The 18559-nt window shown below is 55.6% G+C and overlaps 1 protein-coding gene across 9 annotated transcripts in view; it reads right to left on the reverse strand.

Moving 5' to 3' along the window:
* Nucleotides 1–2752: 2752 nt before the first annotated feature.
* TRRAP (transformation/transcription domain associated protein) overlaps nucleotides 2753–18559 on the reverse strand; it is a 90640-nt gene continuing 74833 nt past the window's right edge. For 7 of the 9 annotated variants that reach the window (XM_061402159.1, XM_061402162.1, XM_061402160.1 and 4 more), the window contains exons 61-71: nucleotides 17586–17787; nucleotides 16278–16449; nucleotides 14834–14917; nucleotides 13140–13339; nucleotides 12142–12403; nucleotides 9969–10194; nucleotides 9057–9274; nucleotides 7735–7919; nucleotides 5217–5420; nucleotides 4940–5134; nucleotides 2753–3727 (exon numbers count right to left, since the gene is read on the reverse strand). In XM_061402159.1, coding sequence (XP_061258143.1) covers nucleotides 3443–3727; nucleotides 4940–5134; nucleotides 5217–5420; nucleotides 7735–7919; nucleotides 9057–9274; nucleotides 9969–10194; nucleotides 12142–12403; nucleotides 13140–13339; nucleotides 14834–14917; nucleotides 16278–16449; nucleotides 17586–17787 — 2233 coding nt within the window. In that variant the 3' untranslated portion in view covers nucleotides 2753–3442. Of the gene's footprint in view, nucleotides 3728–4939; nucleotides 5135–5216; nucleotides 5421–7734; nucleotides 7920–9056; nucleotides 9275–9968; nucleotides 10195–12141; nucleotides 12404–13139; nucleotides 13340–14833; nucleotides 14925–16277; nucleotides 16450–17585; nucleotides 17788–18559 lie in introns of all 9 variants that reach the window. The other 2 variants (XM_061402163.1, XM_061402164.1) reach the window with 2 other exon arrangements.

Raw genomic sequence — 18559 nt, forward strand, 5'->3', positions numbered from 1 at the left:
GTGCAGCAAACGTGGGCCCTGACTCAGGAAGATTCCACACGTCGTGAAGGAGCAACAGCTGTGCGCCGCAACCACGGAGCCTGTGCCTGAGAGCCCACGTGCCCGTCCTCCGCAGAGGAACCACTGCAGTGAGGAGCTAGTGCACCGCAGCTAGAGAGCAGCCCCCGCTCTTGGCAACAGCACAGCCCCAAATAAAAACTAGATATAAAATAAGCTACAAGGACGTAGTGCACACACAGGGAATATATAGCCAGTATCTTGTAATGACTATAAACGGAATATAACCTTTAAGATTGTGAATCATTACCATACACCTCTAACTTACACTGTACATTAGCTATACTTCAAGTAAATAAAAAATAGTAACTTTGAAAAGAGAGAAATGATTAACATGAAAGGAAAAAAGAACCAAATAAAAATTCTAGAGCTGAAAAATACATGAAGTAGAAAATTCAGTAGCAAGTCTGATAGCTGACACTGGATTTGGCAATGATTCCTTAGATAGGAAACCAAAAAGCACAGGCAACAAAAGAAAAACTAGATCAATTGAACTAAATCAAAATTTGAAACCTGTGCAAGAAAGGACACTATCAACAGAATGAAAAGGCAGCCTGAAGATGTGCAGAAAATACTGAAGTCACGTATCTGATAAGGGTTTAAGATCCAGAACGTATAAAGAACTCCTACAACTTACAGAAACAATGAGCAATGGTTTTGAATTTACATTTCTTCAAATACAATTCAAATGGTCAGCAAGCTCATGAAAATATGCTCAACCTCACCAACGAGAGAAACGCAAGCCAAACCCACAATGAGGACGAATGGCACTTTACACACCCCTTAGGATGGTTCCTATCAAAAAATAAATGTTTGGGGGACTGGCCTGGCGGTCCAGTGGTTCAGATCCATGCTTCCATTGGAGCGGGTGCCGGTCGGATCCGTGGTCAGGGAACTCAGATCCCACAGTTTGAAAATACATATTTTTTTCTTACCAGAAAATAAGTATTGACAGGGATGTGGAGAAAGTGGAACCCTTGTGCACTGTTGGTGGGGATGTAAAATGGTGCAGTTACTGGAAAACTATATGGAGGTTCTTCAAAAACTTAAAAACAGAACTGCCATATAATCCCGAAATTTCAGCTTTGTATACATTCCCCAAGGAATTGGAAGTTGGAAGTTGAATGGGTACTCTGACTCCCCTCAAAACATCCATGTTCATTCCAGCATTTTTTACAATAGCGGAAAGACGAAAGCAAGCCAAGGGTCCAAAGACGTGGTACACACATGCAGCGTACACCCTTATCCAGCCTTGGGAAGGAAGGCCGTTCACACGTACACACGTACACACATGCAGCGTACATCCTTATCCAGCCTTGGAAAGGAAGGCCGTTCCGTCACGGGCTGCACTGCTGTGCTAAGTGAGCCAAGTTGGTCACAAAAGAACAAACAGCACATGCTTCTACTCACAAGATTCCTGGAGGAGTCAAAAGCAGAGAGATGAAATAGAAGAGCATTTGCCCCAGGCCGGGGGAGAAGCATGGGACTCGGGGTTGATGGGAACAGTTTCTCCTCGGGATGAAGAAAAAGTTCTGCAGGTGACAGCAGCAAGGGCTGCGTAATGATGGGAAGGTACTCAAGGCCACTGAACTGCACGCACAGAGACGGTGGAAATGGCAAATTCTGTCACATGTAGTTTAGAGCTTAAGAAAATCTTACCGATCGTGCTTACCTGGAAACCGTGTTAGGAAAACTGGGCACACCCTGGGGGTGGCTCCCCACACAAGCCCTCTGTCTGACCTTCCTCGCTCCTGGGGACCCGGGTCCCAGCAAAGCCACATTCTTTCAGGAGAGAGAGCAAGAGGCTTCTGGTCACAGAGGTGCTGGCTCAGGGCTGCCGACTCTGGGACGAACTGATGGGCACGGGATGGGCTGGGTCTCTAATGGGGAGAGGCTGGCTTTCCCAGGAACAAGGGTCAGTGCCTGGGGCACGGCACGGGCAAGCCTGGCCTTGAACCTGGGCCCTTCTTACCAGGACGCTGACTCCAGACTCCAAGCAGCGAGGCTGAGAAGCAAACGTTCCCTCCTCCCGAACACTGTCCATGCATCTCTGCGACCACCAGGCTCCACGCCCGCTCCAAGAGGACCGAGGTAACTCAGTGGCTGGTTTCAGCTACGTCCTGACCCCAGATGTGGAGACCCTGCTGCACAGGGAGGGCTGTCAGACAGACGGGCGCCTTCCCCTTCCAGCCTGCTGGCTGTGCAGTGACACCTGTCATTTGAAGTACAGGCTCCTGTCATTCCAGAACCCAAGACGCTTGCTCACAAAAACAGCAGAGTACTAGTAAAATACTTACAATCAGCTCCAAATAAAGAATGGGACAGTCTGGTCAGACAGACCAAACCCAGTCCCTCAGGCTCCCTCCGTGTGGGGGCTGGAGTCTAGGCGATGAGGTTCAGTCTGTCCCGCTGATGGGATGGGCCACAGCCGGGGACGCGGCTCCAGGCCGCCGCCTCCGGGCATCTCCCCGTTGCATGCAGGTCACTGGGCCGCAGCCCTGAAACTCGGGAACGGCGCCAAGAGCCCCCTGCGCGTGTTTTCCTGCCTTTGGTCGGGATCAGGACTTCACGCTGGAGGGGCGCGCACCCAAGCCCCGGCCCGGCGCATGTTACGGTCACCATGGGGCCACCCTGGGGGCAAGGCCCCGCTGGCGCGAGGGGCGGGGGGTGGGGCATACTTCGCAGAAACAACACATCCTTTGATAAAATATTTATTCTAAAAAATTCACACTGTACAAATTTAGATAGAACGTTCTCAAGGCTCATAAAAATGTGAACAGATTGGAGGTAACAAACAAACCTTCGTTGCTTCTTTTTAAATTAAGAGGGGAAAATGTTTTTTTTTCCAGGTACAGTGATAGTAAATATCAAGAAGACAGCCGAAGAGCAGCGGAACAGCAAGCAGAATCGTGCTTGCTCTCCGGCTCTGCGGGCCCCGAGGAATCCGACTCCAAACGCAGGGCGGGCAGCCCCCGCCTCTCCATCCACGCCAGCTGTACTGGGAGGTTCTGAGGCTGCTTCCCGCAGCCTGGAAGTCTGTGCTTAGAGAAAACCCAGCACACTGTCTTCATAATTTCCTGTTTCTCTAACAAAGTGGGTTTTCTGTACACTTGTTACAGAGCTCTGTACAAAAGCCTGAAGCTCCTAGGAGGTATCACCTCCGAAAGTTAAAAATGACGACAAGGAAGCGTTTCCTACAGTTCTATCTGTACATTCACACGAGGGAGGAAGTCGATAAAAAAGAATTCACAAAGAGATCCTGGCTTCTCTGAAGGCTGCTTTAAAAGCTGCAGGTTGGTCTCTGCTCCTGCCTGGACTTGCCCGGCCTTCCTGATGCTCAGCCCCCGACCATCGGGAACCGCCCACCCCGCCGACGCAGCCGCGCTCACAGCCAAGGGTGCCAGGCGGGGTCCATGCGGCACAGGTTGTCCAGGCTGTTGGCAGCGGCCACCAGGGTGTTGACTTTGCTCTCCCCACCCTCGAACTGGGCGAGGTTGTGCAGGCGGGTCATAATGGCCGTGACGGCCTTCTGAACCAGGGAGACCAGCTGCTGGCTGTCCATGTTCTCAGGCTGCCCGGCGGCTGACAGCGGAGACGACGTGTCCTCCTGCGTCTTCTTGTGCCAGGCAATGATCTCGTCCCGCAGCACGGTTTTCAGGATGCCGTCCACCTGCGGGGTGAGAACGCAAGGATCGCGCTTAACTACCGGCCCAGAGGACAGCGTCCCAGCAAGGTGCTCTGCTGCGGCAGCCATCGGGGCCTCAGTAGCCGGGGCCCACACCTCGGTCACTCTGGTGGTGATGCTGCAGCCAGACACGTGTGATGACCCCTGGGGTTCTAAGAAAGAGGTGGGGGACCCCAGGTCAAGGCACCGTGGAATGGAGTCCTGAGGGAAGGTGGTGGGGGCTGGAGGGGGGCCCGTGGGAGGGGAGAGAGGAGGGCTGGGGACCCAGGCCCATCACCTCTGACGGCGGCGCTGGGATGACAGACAGGATGGTGTGATGGCAAGACGGACAGGCCGTGTGCAAACTCTCCTGAACTGGACGCCCAGCCACGGCCCGCTGTCACATCAGAGGCACTGGGGCTGCTTAAATGTGACCCGGACTGACACGCTGAGGGCCCGGCCCCAGCGCAGTGTGCTGGGTGGTCTCTATGTGGATCTAATGCGAAGGCAATCACCCCACTGGGGCTGGAAGGAGCGTGGCCTGAGTGTGGAGAAGCCCAGCTTCCTCCCGTCCACAGCCACTCAGGCCGCACCGTTCTTCCAGGCTGTAACAGGTTTTTAAACAGGGTTTCCAATCACGGGCCCCTCTTGGATAACCCGTCTCCGGAAGTGAGTGTTTCTACAGAACAAGAACACTGTGCTGTATTTCAGGTCTTAACCCTAAGTGGACGAGCGTCATTGCGCTCCCTGCCTGAGTGGGCTCCATGTTCTGACCCGTTTCACAGAGGCCTTCATGGGCCCCGGAGCCGCGCCGACCCCGGGGTGGGGGCGGGGGGAAGAGAGCAGTCGAACGTCAACAGAGCTCAAAGTCCGTGTTTGCAGTCAGGAGGTGACTCGATGATTTAAAACCTGTTCTGAGTAAATATTTTGCAAAAGCAACTGGTGTCTGAAGCCTTCTCTAGACACAAACTGCTTATCTGGGAAAAGAGCAATCAGTACAGATGGTCCCGGAAGTCAGAAAAAAGAGACCGGACGGTGTGTGCTCAGTCTCCGACTGCGAAGAGACAGGCTGGGGGTCAGATGGACTGGACGTCTATCCTCCCGAGCACGGCGTGTGGCACGGCGCTGTCAGAGCCCCGGCGTGGCCACGGGCGTCCGGCCACGTCGCATCCCCCAGGGCTTCACCACACGCTCCTCCTGGGATGACCCTTGACCCACCTTGAAGTTGGGCTGGGCGAAGCAGCGGGCTACGGCGATCATGGACGCGGTCAAGGGGCCGGAGACGCCGATGGTGGTTAGAAATTCGGAGATGTTGGGTGTGAGGCGGAAAGGGACAGGGCGGTTGGCATCCAAGTCCCCAGTGGCGTCGTTTATGTCAAAGCGGAAGTAGGCCACGTTCAGCTTGCCCGTGTCCTGGAGGTCGGAGGCAGACACTCAGGGGCAGAAGCAGCAGGCGCAGACTGAGAGGGGGGCCCGGCCGCGCCCACCACGTTACCTGTGCAATCTGCAGCATCTCGGGGTTGAGTCTGTTGAGGTGCAGGACGAACTCTGCGAACCCGATGAGTGCCAGCTGGATGGTGAACATCTTGCGGAAGGTCCAGTAGTCGGTGGCGTTGGGGAAGGTGTGCAGGGCCCACTCCTTGAGCATGCTGCGGGGCACCATGTTGCTCTGAACCTCCTTGAGGATGTCTCGAAGGACCTGGGGGACAGGGAGTTCAGCAAGCAGGTCAGGCGCGGGCTAGCTGAACAGACACCTCGGTGGGGGGGTGGGGTGTGTGGGTGGGGGTGTGTGTGTGTGGTGCTCAGGGCCGCTGGTAAGGTCCCGGCGTTGGTTCTGGGTATTCCTCAACAGCCTCCTGGGCTGACTGAGCCCAGGAAGTCACCACACACACACACACAGCAACACACCGCGTGGGGAAGGGTCTGACGGTGAGTGTGGCCACACTGCATTATCCAAAACATCCTGTTTTCAGCAGAAGTTTATGAGGCACGTGGAGAAGCAGGACGACATACCCAGCAAGGAAAGAAAGTCACCTGTCGTCACTTACATCCAGATCATAGAAAGAGTTCTTAGAATCAATAAAAAAACAAGTCTTTTTACAAATCACCCAACATAAAAAAAGAACAAACGGGGATTTTCCTGGTGGTCCAGTAGTTAAAAATCCGGCTGCCGATGGAGGGGACAGGGGGTCAATCCCTGATCCGGGAAGATTCCACAGGCCACGGGGCAGCAGAGCCCATGTGTCTCAACTACTGCAGCCATGTCTCTCGAGCCGGGGGTCCACAGCGAGAAGCCAGAGCACGGCGACTGGAGAGCAGACCCTGCTCACCACAGCTAGAGAAAGCCCGAGGAGCAGCGACGACCGGTGCGGCACAGAACTTAAAAAAAGTTTATTTAAAAAAGTGAGTAAAGGACTTGAACTGACTTTTCTCCAAAGAAAATATGCAAACAGCCAATCAGCAAATGAAAAAATACTCAGTATCACTTGCTACCGACCAAAATAAACTAGCACTTCACACACACTCGGGTGGCTGTAGTCAGAAAGACAGATAATACTAAGTGCTGGCAAGAACGTGGGGAAATCAGAACTCGCGTACATTGCGGTCACTTTGGAAAACAGTCTGTGGCTCCATCAAAATGTTAAACGTGAGAGTTACCAGATAACCCAGCGATTCTACCCTTGGTATATAGATGGCCAAGTGAAATGAGAACACAAATCCACAAAAAACCTGTACATGCGTGTTCACAGCAGCATTAATCTTAACAGACAAAAGGCATAAACGTCCACCAACTAATAAGTGGGTAAGTTAAACGTGGTCTCTTCATATAAGGAAATAGTCAGCAAGAAACAGTACCGACGTGCCACCGAGCGGATGACCTTGAGAACACGCTGCGGAGGGAGCCAGGCACGAAAGAGCACATGCTGTGTGACTCTGCTCACATGATGCGTCCAGAACAAGCAAATTTACAGGCAGTGTGGTAAAAACCGCAAAGGGTAAAGGAGCCGAGTCAGTAACGAAGCAAACTAGGGGAGGAAGACTAAGAAGAGACGTCCGCGCCTCCCGCGGGCCCAGGAGGGCCCTGCACCATCCCTGTGCCAGACCCGCGCTCAGCTCCATCTTCACAAAGCGGGAGGGGGCTTCCGATGTAGCCACGTATTTGCAGACAAGGGTCACTGGCTCCCACAGTCCAAGGAACACAGAGCCTTGAGAATCCAATCCATTCACTTCCCACCAACACCTCAAAACTGCCATGGTCCACGGAGACCACTGAGCACAGAAGAACCCCACCTGCTTTGCCCGCATGACGGTGGGGGCTGACTCGAGACCCTGCACCCTGAGCATGGCGTGGGGCTGAGACGGGCACCCCTGGGCTCTGTCCTGAACCAAGCCCTTTAGGACCCAGATTAATGGGAGACCAGTCCCTGGACAACAGAGGCAGCTTCCGGCCCTGGGGGTCTCTCCCCAGATCCAGGAGGCGCCCTCGGGGAGCCAGGAAGGACCACGGAGGCAGCAGGAGAACCGGCCACAGGGTTGCCTCTTGGTGACACAGAGAACCCTGGACAAAGCCTTCTCACCCACGCTCCCCCTGCCCCGCTGCCCCCAGAGCAGGACCCGCAGGTGCAGAGAGACCCTCGGCCCGCCAGCAGGTGCAGCCGGGGCATCCGGGACTCCCGAGGCCACAGAAACGGCTGGCCCGACAGGTTTCCATGTCCCCACATTCTGCATTTTAGCAAGGACACACCACACAGAGACTGTGCGTGACCTGGAGGCCTGGCAGCAAACCTGTGAAGGTGCCCAGGAGGCGGGCGGACAGCCTCACACCGCCTACGCCCTGGCTGCCAACCAAATGAACCTGCCAGAAAGTTCCTTTAAAATTCTAATTTCTGAGCTGTTTTGCGGGAAGGCCTCTGAGCTTCTGCGAGGCTGAATGAAAACATGCCTCTGTCCTGTTGCAGTGAATGGCCCTTGGCCGAGGCGCACGGCCCCACCCTGCGCCCGCCCGCCCGCACCTGGTGGCTGGCCTGCGTCCCGCGCGCCTGCACCGTGGCCAGGCGGTCGTAGTAGCGCGAGATGGGGTTGTCGTGCTCGATGCCCTTCTTGGCGCAGCGCTGCTTGTAGATCTCCACCAGCGACAGCGAGGAGGGGTTGTCCTCCACCAGGCGCATCTGCGGAGACACGGCCACCACGCGGGGGACTGAGGAGAGAGGGGAGACGGCGGGTGAGGCGGGGACCGACCAGCAGAGTGTGTCACACATGCGCTCGAACACCCACAGCGCTCTGCAGAGCCGATTTCTCAATTCACTTATTTTGGGGGATTCTGAACTTAAAGGTGAGAGACTTTAGCATTGAAACATGTATAATATCATGTATGAAACGAGTCACCAGTCCAGGTTCGATGCACGGTACTGGATGCTTGGGGCTGGTGCACTGGGACAACCCAGAGGGAGGGTAGGGGAGGGAGGAGGGAGGAGGGAGGAGGGTTCAGGATGGGGAACGCGGGTATACCTGTGGCAGATTCATTTCAATATTCGGCAAAACTAATACAATATTGTAAAGTTTAAAAATAAAAGTTAGAAGAAGCTGGATCACAGCTCAGCCATCAGAGAGCTCCGAACAGGACCAGACACCACGCACATGAAGGTCAACATGAAGGGTGACCGCCGTTCTCTCTGGGGCTGGGGAGCCACAGGCACCGCCCTGCCCCACGTGACAGGTTCACGATTCACCCACCACCACTCGGTTCTGTAAAGACCTCACCCGAGGTTGCTGGGTGCCGCCTCAATGAGATGTCAGGGGCCTTCCTGGGGCTCCTTGACTCCAAGGCGGGCGCCTCAGGTGGTGCCCAGAGCAGATCAAGAAGTGAAAGTGAAAGTCGCTCAGTCGTGTCCGACTCTTTGTGATCCCATAGATTATACAATCCGTGAAATTCTCCAGGCCAGAATACCAGAGTGGGTGGCTGTTCCCTTCTCCAGGGAATCTTCCCAAACCAGGGATTGAACCAGGGTCTCCTGCAGTGCAGGGGAATTCTTTACCAGCTGAGCCACCATAGAAGTCCAAGAAGAGATCAAAGACTGTGCTTAAAAACCATGTGGAGCATGCCACCTGCTCAGCCGACGTCACCAGAGCTTGGGCAGGCTCATGGGCGAGTGGAGACAGCTGTGCGCCCGGTCGGGGCCTGCTTCTCCAGGCGGGTGCTGGTCAGGTGCGTGTCCTGCAGGGGCTGTGCGCCACCAGGGTGTACCCAGAGGTGGCCGCGTGCATACCCGGAGGCGCCACCAGGGCGTACCCAGAGGCGCCAGCAGGGCATACCTGGCGGCGGCCGTGCACGTACCTGTGAAGAACAGGTGCCTCTTGGTGGTCTCCTTCCGCTTCTCCAGGCAGGGGTTGAGCAGGCGCAGCAGCTGCAGCACGCGCTCCTCCCGCCGTGACTCGGTCAGGCAGGCGTCGTTCATGACCAGGTATGGGTAGATCTTGCCGTTGTGCCCGCGGATATAGAGCCTCCTGGCCGCCGTGTTGTGCTTCTGCACGATCTCCACCCGGGGCATGAACCTGCCAAGACCACGGGCGCTGACACCATGCCACGCGCCCACTCCGCCCCTCTGCTTTGAGAGCAGAGCTTCCTGGACGAGCAGTTGCGCCGAGGGTCTGGCCTCAGCAGTCAGAGGACACCGGGGACCCCAGAAGTGGGAGGGCCTGGGCCCTTGGGACAGAGGATCCGCTGCCGATGAGCCGGCATGGGGCCTGTGCACCCTCGGGGCTCACAGCGGAGGGGCGGTGTGGGGCCCGCACAACCTTGGGGCCGACGGTGGAGGGGAGCGGCAGGGTCCGACTTGGAGGGCCCTGTTAAGGCTCGCCGGTTCCCAGCTCGCTTTACATTTTAAATGGGATGCAACTTGCTTTGCTCTAAAAAATTTTAACATCATTTGATTCTGTTTTGAATACTGTGCTTTCAGAGTATATAAAACACTGCAAAACTCTGCTTCGTCAAGTTCTACAAGCATTCAGAAAGGGTTCTTTTGAGAGCAAACACAAGCTTGACTCAGACAAAACACGGAACCCATGGGTTCGCCTGGACACGTGAAAGGTGCCCAAAGACTCCAATCTGAGGGCAGTCCCGTGTCCTCTCCCGGGGGCAGAAGGGAGGGAATCACAGTGTGAACCGCTGACTGGTCTCCCTGGATCATCTCCCGGGCCTCTCCCGGGGGAAGGCGTCGATGACCCCAGGCCGGCCAGGCGCACTCACCGAGCGATCTTGATGTAGTAATGTGTCGGCTTTGGCATCAGAAACTCCCCGGGAATTTCCACCTCGGCCGTCTGTGCCGAGAAGTTGCTCAGAAACCGGCACTTCTCTTCAATGAGGAAGAATTTTGGAAGCTGCTTGGTTTTAGCCTCCAGGATTTTGATCCACTTTTTCAGTTTGGAAATCAGATTGTGAAGCTTCATGGATCCTGGAACACTGAAGTCAAAATCTGCAAAACAGAATATGATTAAGAAACATTTCGGTCACCTGGGTGATTTTCAATTCACTGCACAACTACGACTCCGGCACGGCCCAGGGAGGAAACAGGCGCGTTTTCTATCTAGTCTGTAATGAAGTGCTGTGAGGGGCAGGACTCCAATAAACAGCACATAAAAATGCCGATTGGAATAAACGGCGCGGAGCTCTGGGCCTGACACACAGCTGCTCCCACAACTCCACTCGTCATGCCCACGTGTGAGTTTAACTGTGCATGCGTGTCATCAGTTTCACGATAGTCGATGCACTTCTCTCGTGGGGTTTTTTCCTCACGGCGTTTCTCCGGCTTTCCTTTACCATCTCACGTGCGGTCCTGTGACTAGCGAGGTGAACACGGGGGAGGCAGGTCTTCGTCCACCGGGACGCGGGGCTGCACCTTCTCAACTCGGGGGCAGGAAGCTGTTACCAAGGCCAGGCCTGGTCTTCATGGAACGGGTTTCTATTTGCTGTTAACTTTTATTTTGAAATAAATATTCACAGGAGCACCAAGAAACCTAACAGGGAGGGCCACACACCCCTTCCCAAAACCAAGGCACTGGCACAACCCACGGGGCTGATTCAGACACGTGACCTGTGCGTGTTCTGTGTGCACGTGTGCATCCGTGAGACGCGTGGGGGGCGCCCCGCTGTGTATCCAGGAGGCCCCCGTCCCCCAGCTCTGAGCCATGCCCGCCTCCCCCACACCCGACGCCTGGCCACTGCTGGTCTGTTCTCCATCATGACCTCACAAAGGCTTCATGACTTAGAAGTGCATGGCAGGAATCCTTCTGAGAGCGGCTTTCTGCATTCAGCATAATTTCTCTGAAGTTCATCCAAGTTGCCGTGTGTGTTAGTTAACGCCTCTTCATCTGCTTTATGAGCGTGGAAGAGCCACACTGCGTGTCCCTTCTCCTGGGAGGGGCATCTGGGGGACTCGCGTTTGGGGCTGTCGCCACAAAGCGGCCGTCAGCGCTCGGCACAGCGTTCCCACGTGGGTCAGTCTTCCGTCTCCAGACCGACTCTCCGGAGCTGCCTTCCCCCGTGCTCACAGACGTGGAGCTGGAGCCAGGGCTGCGATGCTGCTGTGGGCGGAGGGGCAACCCTCCTGCACTCTCCAGACCAGAACCCAGGATGGACACAGGGTCGGCCCCTGGGGCGTGTGGCCAGAGGGGCTCGATGAGGGCATCTGACGCTCACTGCAGCTGGTGGTGGGTCAGCGCCTCGAGGCTGGCCCTCTTCCAGGTTTTAGCGCCTGTCATTTTTTCACATCAGAATCCAGATGTGTTCCACCTTTAAGGCTCTATTTCAGACTACATTTGGGTGTAGATACAGATACACTTAGTATCACTTCTTCTCAGTAGTATAGGATGGTGTCCACAAGACTTCCATCTCAGACACCTCCGTTTGCTGTGAGGAAGAGACCACACGCGCTCCAGCTCCAGGGGGCGCGGCCTGGCCTGCGTGTGCCCGGGGGTCCCCGACAGGGACTCGGGCTGAGTGAGGGGCACCAAGGGGTCACACAGAGAGGTGGGGCCGGATCCGTGCTCCCGTGGGTCCAGGAAACGCGAGAGTCCCCTCCCAGTCCTGACACCAGAGCCACCACCAGGGGGATCCCTGCCCGTCACCGCGGAGCCAGCACCTTCGGGTCTTACTGCCTCACCTGACCCTGTCCAATCTTCCACAAAAACCTGGCAGGCAGCAGGACTGCGTCCTAAATCCCTGTGTCTACCCCGGCTCCGATTCTTTGACTTTTCCCCTGGAGGGAAGGCCATGCGATCTCGGGGCAGGGGAGTGTCCTGTTCGCTTACAGTCTAACCTGCCCACCCTGTGCTGCGTTCCAGAAAAGCAACGGAGGCGGTTAACTGGGATGGGCAGGACCGAGGAGCAGGGTGAGGGGCCGCTTCCCCGGGTTGGGACTCACCGGTGGTGAACTGGCCCTTCAGCTTCTGGAAGACGGGGTCCTGGGCGGTGGCCTGGGCGCGCCGGGCCAGGGACTCGGAGGCGGCGCTGGAGAACATCGTGGAGACGTTGGACACGTTCTCCAGGCCCACCCCGAACGTGCTCACCAGCTTCTTGACGAAGTTGAGGGTGTGCGGCGTGATCTTGGCGTCCGACACCGCTCCGCTCTTCTCAAACGCTACGGAGTAGCACTTGGCCAGGCCCTGCTGGAGCTGCCTGAGGACCTGGGGGACAGAGACACGGTGGGCTCGCGCAATAGAGCTCTGCACTCGAGCAAGCTGCCCCCTACCCACTGGGCACCCACCCAGCCGGCCCCACCACGGACAAAGCTCTCGGGGCGCCAGAGCGTGCAGAACCAGGGCGGGGGGTACCCTGGACGCTCACGCCATGAGCTGCGTTCTCAACAGCAAGGAACAGCATCCCAAATGTTAACAGAAGAAAAAGACCCACAACCCCACCCTTTGCATCGCGCACACACCCTTCTGTTGTTCAAGGAAAAGCCTATTTCAGATCACGTCCGTGTGCTGTGCACACACACAGAGTAACACAGCACTAACGAGGGGGCCTCTCGGCCAACCAGACAACAAACGCTGATTACTTATCACCACCACTGAGGAGGCGGCCTGAGAACCAGCTCTGGCCCTTGGAGATGATGACCCCCGAGATGACCTTTGCCCACCCCACTGCTCCTTGGCCAGTGGTGGGATTTCAGCAGTTAGATTCGGACAAGTGAACAAAAGAAGCATTTTAAGGGCAGCAATGGCTTCCTTGATGTCGCCTTCGTTTCAAGTTTTCTGCTTCGGCGTTGACGACAGCACCAGGGTGCAGACGTGGAGACTCTGCGGCTCCATCAGCCAGTCCACCCACAGACACACACGAGCGGGGAGCTCGTGTGGACAGGCCGCATCTGCGAGGGCACCCAGACCCACGCCCTCCGCGGCACACAGACCCGCCGCGTACCTCCTCGTGCCAGTTCTCCCGGAACCAGACCATCTGGTCGACGATGCCTTCCAGGGAAGACAGCAGCGTCGGGTGCAGCTCCCGCTGCATGTGCATGATACGGCTGCAGCGCCACATGGGGGCCGTGGCTCTTATGGGCCCTGGATCTGATGCAGAATGGGACTGGTTACCCACTGAACTTGGCTGCTGCTGTCCAGAATCTGAGAGCAACACACACAACGCCAATGTCAGCGCCGAACTGACCGATGGCAGAGTCGGCGCTCCGAGGACCCCCCGGCCAGAGGAACGCTGGTTCCTGCCGGCGCGGGACACACCCCGGGGGCCTCCCGGGGCTGCGAGGCAGGTGCCCTGTCCCGGGGCGCAGTGCAAGCAGAAGGCGCACGGGTGAGGGCGCGAGGCGGGCGTGTGACTGCAGTCCAGGTGGGGGGCGCAGGCTCCCTGGACTCCCTCTAACTGCAGTGGGAGTCTGAGTTTTTTTTTTTTAAGGTCTGGCAAAATATTTCACAATTCATTCTTTGTATTAGCTCTGAGAATCTAGAAGTGTGCTTTCATCAAGGAAAGCCAAACCACGAATACAAATGACGTTAAAAACAAAGCTCGCTGCTTCGTAAGAAAAGCTACAGAACCCCTGATGCTCATTTTTTTAAAGCTTCAACTCACTTAGAACAAAAACCCTTAACTTTCAATTGACCCAAACTCCAATCCACCTAGCCAGCCAGGAGGTTGGCACGAAGACCCACCCTACAGAGGACCGGGAGCTGCCACCACCGTCGGGAGGAGGGAGTCACCTTCCTGGAAAGGCTCTGGCCTCGCAGTGAGTGTGTCTACGTATTAAAGACACAGCAAGTAAGCAGTGCTTTGACTGTTTACAGAGCACCATGCTTAGTGGGTAACTGAAACCATTAAGTAGGTTATTTCTCTACGTACCACAGTAATCGTTACAGATTAAAAACCTATTGTGAATAAGTTTTTACCTTTGGTTAAGACTGATTTTTTTCTTTTTCTTTAGGCTATACTGTGTGGAAATGGGATCTTAGTTCCCTGGCCAGGGATCGAACCCGTGACCCCTGCGTTGGGAGCTCGAAGCCCTAACCTCTGGACCACCAGAGAAGGCCCAGGTAAGACTGCTTTCTATGCGGATTCTTCTGGCAGCTGAAGGTACGATTCCTTGTAACACAGTAAGTGGCATTTGTGCTATTTATCAGAACGCGTTTGTAACTAATGAGTTAAGTTCAACTTTTGTTTTTTGTTTAGTCACTCAGTTGTGTCCACTCTTTGTAACCCCATGGACTGTAGCCAGGTTCCTCTGTCTGTAAGATTTCCCAGACAAGAATACTGGAGTGGGTTGCCATTTCCTCCTCCAGGGCATCTTCCCGACCCAGGGATAGAACCCACAGCTCCTGTCTTGGCAGGCAGATTCTTTACCACTGAGGCCCTGGGTTTCACATATTTTCTCCTACTTATGGATGAGATCACTGGAGTGGATGAACACCTTGTCACACTACGGAGAAGGAGAACCAGCAGCCCCCGGGAGGTCAGGTTTCGTCTTCCCACCCCGGTGTCCTCCCAGCATCTGAACACAGATGGGCCCGCGGGCTGGAGGGGAGCTGCCGGGGCGTGTGCTGGCGACAGTGGGAACCCGGACGCCCTGGGGACCCGCCCCACGGCCTGGCCGCTGCCCCCAGGAGACGTACCGCTCTTGTAGCGCTCCCGCTGCTCTATCTTCAGCGTCAGGTACAGGGTCCGGATGGGAAAGTATACAGCCTGGGGATACACGCGTCCCACCTGCTCAGAGAGAGTCAGTCGTGAGTGGGAAGGGGCCCGCACCTGGCCGGCACCACTGACTTAGCACAGACAGGAGGCCGGACTGAATAGCAAGCCCAACGTCCAGTTTAGCCAGAAAAGACCCAGGCAAGAGGAGCCTGGTGTATTCCATCAGTCTCACCCACCCAAGACTCCTCCTGGCAGAGCAACCTCACTTGTCATCTGATCTAACCTGAGGGGGCAGACACTCAGGTGCCTGCCTCTCAGGCCAGTGACAGAGAACACAAAATGCCAGCCGTCTTCATTCACCAGAACTGAGAGCAGGCTGACGAAGGGGCTCCCTGGCAAGTCACTTCACTCTGTGTAACTGTAGGACGCAGGGGACTGGCCTTTTTCTTTTAGGTAAGAAATGCCAGTTTTGGTCAACTAGAGTTCTACGGCTTCTTCAGAAGGGCTGAACAGACGTTACCCAGCTTGGCCACTGGCTGCAGGAAGGCTGGCTAATGTATGTTAAGAGATGTCCAGTGAATGATGATACCAAACAGAATCTACGTCTTTGACAGATCAACTCCAGGTGAAGTACCAGTACCCAGGACCACAGCCGCAAGCGCTCAAGGAAGAATGAAACCACTTCTGGGTGCCGTGTAGATGCTGTGCATGAGCGGTGAGCGAGCAGCGTGCCCCAGGTGCTTGGTTACAGGTTCACGTGTGAGAGGCTACATACAGGACTCTGTAACTTGATAAAACAAACGCCATCAAAGGCACCAATCCCAGACCAAACGGTATCCACATGTCCCCTGCTCAGGGCCCTCCCCTGCCTCTCGGCCTTTGCGCAAGAGGAGGATAATCTGGAGCAGACCTCAAACACGGGTCATGACAGCCTTTCTACAGGCCCAATCCCCCCAGCCTGCCCCAGTGCACACGACTGTGAGCCTCCAACAGCGCGGCTGGGCAGCTGGGCCAAGAGCAACAGACCCACAGCCTGCCACGCTTTCTTCTGGGCCTCAGAGCTCCCGGTCCAGCCCGTGACGGGGAGTCAGCCGTGGGCACTGACCAGGCACCCGCGCCCGGTCAGTAACCCGAGTGCTCGCCAGGGACCCTGCATTTTAACAGAAGGCGTACTTTACGTGTATCTTACGTGGCAACGTGTGTAAGAGAAGAAGTCAGCATCCTGATGCCGTAAGTCCAGCAGACCACTGCCCGCCAACCCCGCGGTGCTCTGCAACTACTGTCCCCTCTGCTTTACGTCAGGTGACAGCTAACTGCGCACGCCTGCCCATCCATTTTAGTTTCAAAACTCTGAGGGTGCACATTTTCTTTCTTGGAAAAAAGGATGTGAAGGGAAAACACCTTGTGACCAAAGAGGCCCTGCAGGTCCCACCTGGCTAATCAGGTTCAAAAGCAGCTTTCCCTCGGAGCCGACCAGACAGGTGAGCAGCTGCGGGATCCAGGCCAGCCACTGGATGGGCGGCACGCCGATGCAGTACTTGTCCACGGCATCTGCCAGGGTGTTCTTGTCATCGTCAAAACTCAGGAGCCACAGCACCTAAGACAGAAGGGCAGTCAGGGAGCTGAGCCAAAGTCTCCGGTTCTGGTCAGGGGACGTTCCCGACATTAAACTGCCACACAAGGCACCTTTCCTGGCATCATGGGAAACATGGACAAAAGGCCCAACTGTACGATGAAACTTCACTATAGAGCTTACACATAGATGACGCTGAGAATTTAAATACAGTTTTCGTCAAGGTTTAGCTTTAATGCCAACTACTAACTGACCTGGTCAGCTGGCTAGCGGTGGTCATGTGGACCCCACGGGCTCCAGTCTGTTACCCACACTTGCGATCTCCCCAGAACAAAATGGGCTTCTGCTCAGATCTCAGGTGACCACCACCACCCTAGTGCAAGGCCCCGCTGGCAGTCTGCCATCAGGAGACTCTGAAACCATCTCATCCACAGGAAAGCACACCCAGAGCTGGCCGTGCAGCGGCTCCTCGGCATGACTACAGCCGGCCTGTGTCCGTAGTCGGCTTTCACCACTAACTCTGACGTCACTAACTCTGACGTTAGATCAAGGAATTCTAAAAACTCCTCACCTTTATTGGACAAAGTAAGCGCAACAACCTATTCTTAAGTTATCTGCAAGAACGGATTCTGGGTTGTTCGGATGTGTTTCCCAGGGAAGCCAAGAGGGTGCACGCTGGGAGGGTGCTCGGGCTCAAGCAGCCATCCACTAGGCACACGTGGATACAGCCCTGTGCCCAGCGCTGCAGTGGGGTACCACGGGACGACCTCACCCTGCAGGAACCCGGGGCCTCAGCATCACACAGACTGGCTCCAGCCTGTGTGCACGGCCCTGGGAGCGAGAGGTCAGAGCCTGAGGCGCGCGGCAGGGCACGCTCCTGGCAGAGCCCTCACAGTCTGCAGGAATCCCCGTCCAGCGGGAGGCCCACAGCCACACCAGACCTGAGCTCTAAGACCCACCCGCACTCCAGGTTCGATTTTGCGGCTAAGAAGTCCTCTGACCCCAAGAATGTCCAGGCCTCCACTTTCCAGCTTTAAATAGAACCTACAGACTCTGTGTGCTGCCTCATGCCCAGCACGGACCAGGAGGTCGCTGAGCTTCCATCCAAACTAAAGATTCCCAGGAAGGTCTCTGGTCAAAGCGAGTTCCTCCGGTCTCACCTTGGCCAGGTACTTCCTCGACTTGCTCTCATTCTGGTGCCGGCACGCGTGCAGGTAGCAGGTGATGGCGGACACCCCGAGATGCAGCTGCCGCTCCTTGACGAAGATGTTCTCCAGGTAGTCGCCCCACATGGCCCAGGCTTTCACCAGCACGTCGTGCATCTGCACGGCTGCAGAGAACGCTTTGTTCGCTTCCTCAGACCTGGCAGGACACAAATTGAGACCGTGAAACCGCGGGACAGAAAACCAACTGTCGTGAAGTGACCAATTCGGGGGCAGCTGGTACATTTAAAATGCTCTGTGACCACCACCTCTACGGAGGCTGCGAACATTGTCATCACCCGAAGGAAACCCCGAACCAAGAAGCACCACTGCCCACTGCCCCCAACCCCCAGCCCCGGTGGCCACCCATGGAGTTACTGCTGCTCTGCCTCTGTGGACTGACTACCGCACATCTCACATTAATGGACCCACAGACGGCGACTTTTTGTGTCTAGACTCAATCAGCCTCAAGTGTTTCTGAGGTTCATCCATGCTGACGTTCATGTCAACACTTCACTCCCTAGAGAAGGAGATGGCAGCCCACTCCAGTATCCTTGCCTGGGAAATCCCATGGACAGAGGAGCCTGGCAGGTTACGGTCCATGAGGTCACAAGAGAGTCAGACATGACTTCGCAACTAAACCACCACCTCTGCCAAAAGGTTTAAAGTAAAACATAATGTACATATCTTGCACAAAGTCAGAAATACTCAACCCATATTTAAGAGCTGTGTTATGTATGCTAATCCAAGAGGGTCTGGTGAGCCCTGTGATTCAAGAAACATGAGGTTTATGTCTGCTGTTGAAGAAGCAGCAGCATCTCGGCCACTGTGGATCACCCTGGAAACATCCCATCCCTGCTCCCAATTACTTAGATTGTTGAAGCAAAGACAATTTGGTTTAACGAAGACAAAACTGCTTTAATGGTCTCAAA

The sequence above is a fragment of the Bos javanicus genome, chromosome 25 (assembly GCF_032452875.1).
Source record: "Bos javanicus breed banteng chromosome 25, ARS-OSU_banteng_1.0, whole genome shotgun sequence".
NCBI classification, from domain to species: Eukaryota; Metazoa; Chordata; class Mammalia; order Artiodactyla; family Bovidae; genus Bos; species Bos javanicus.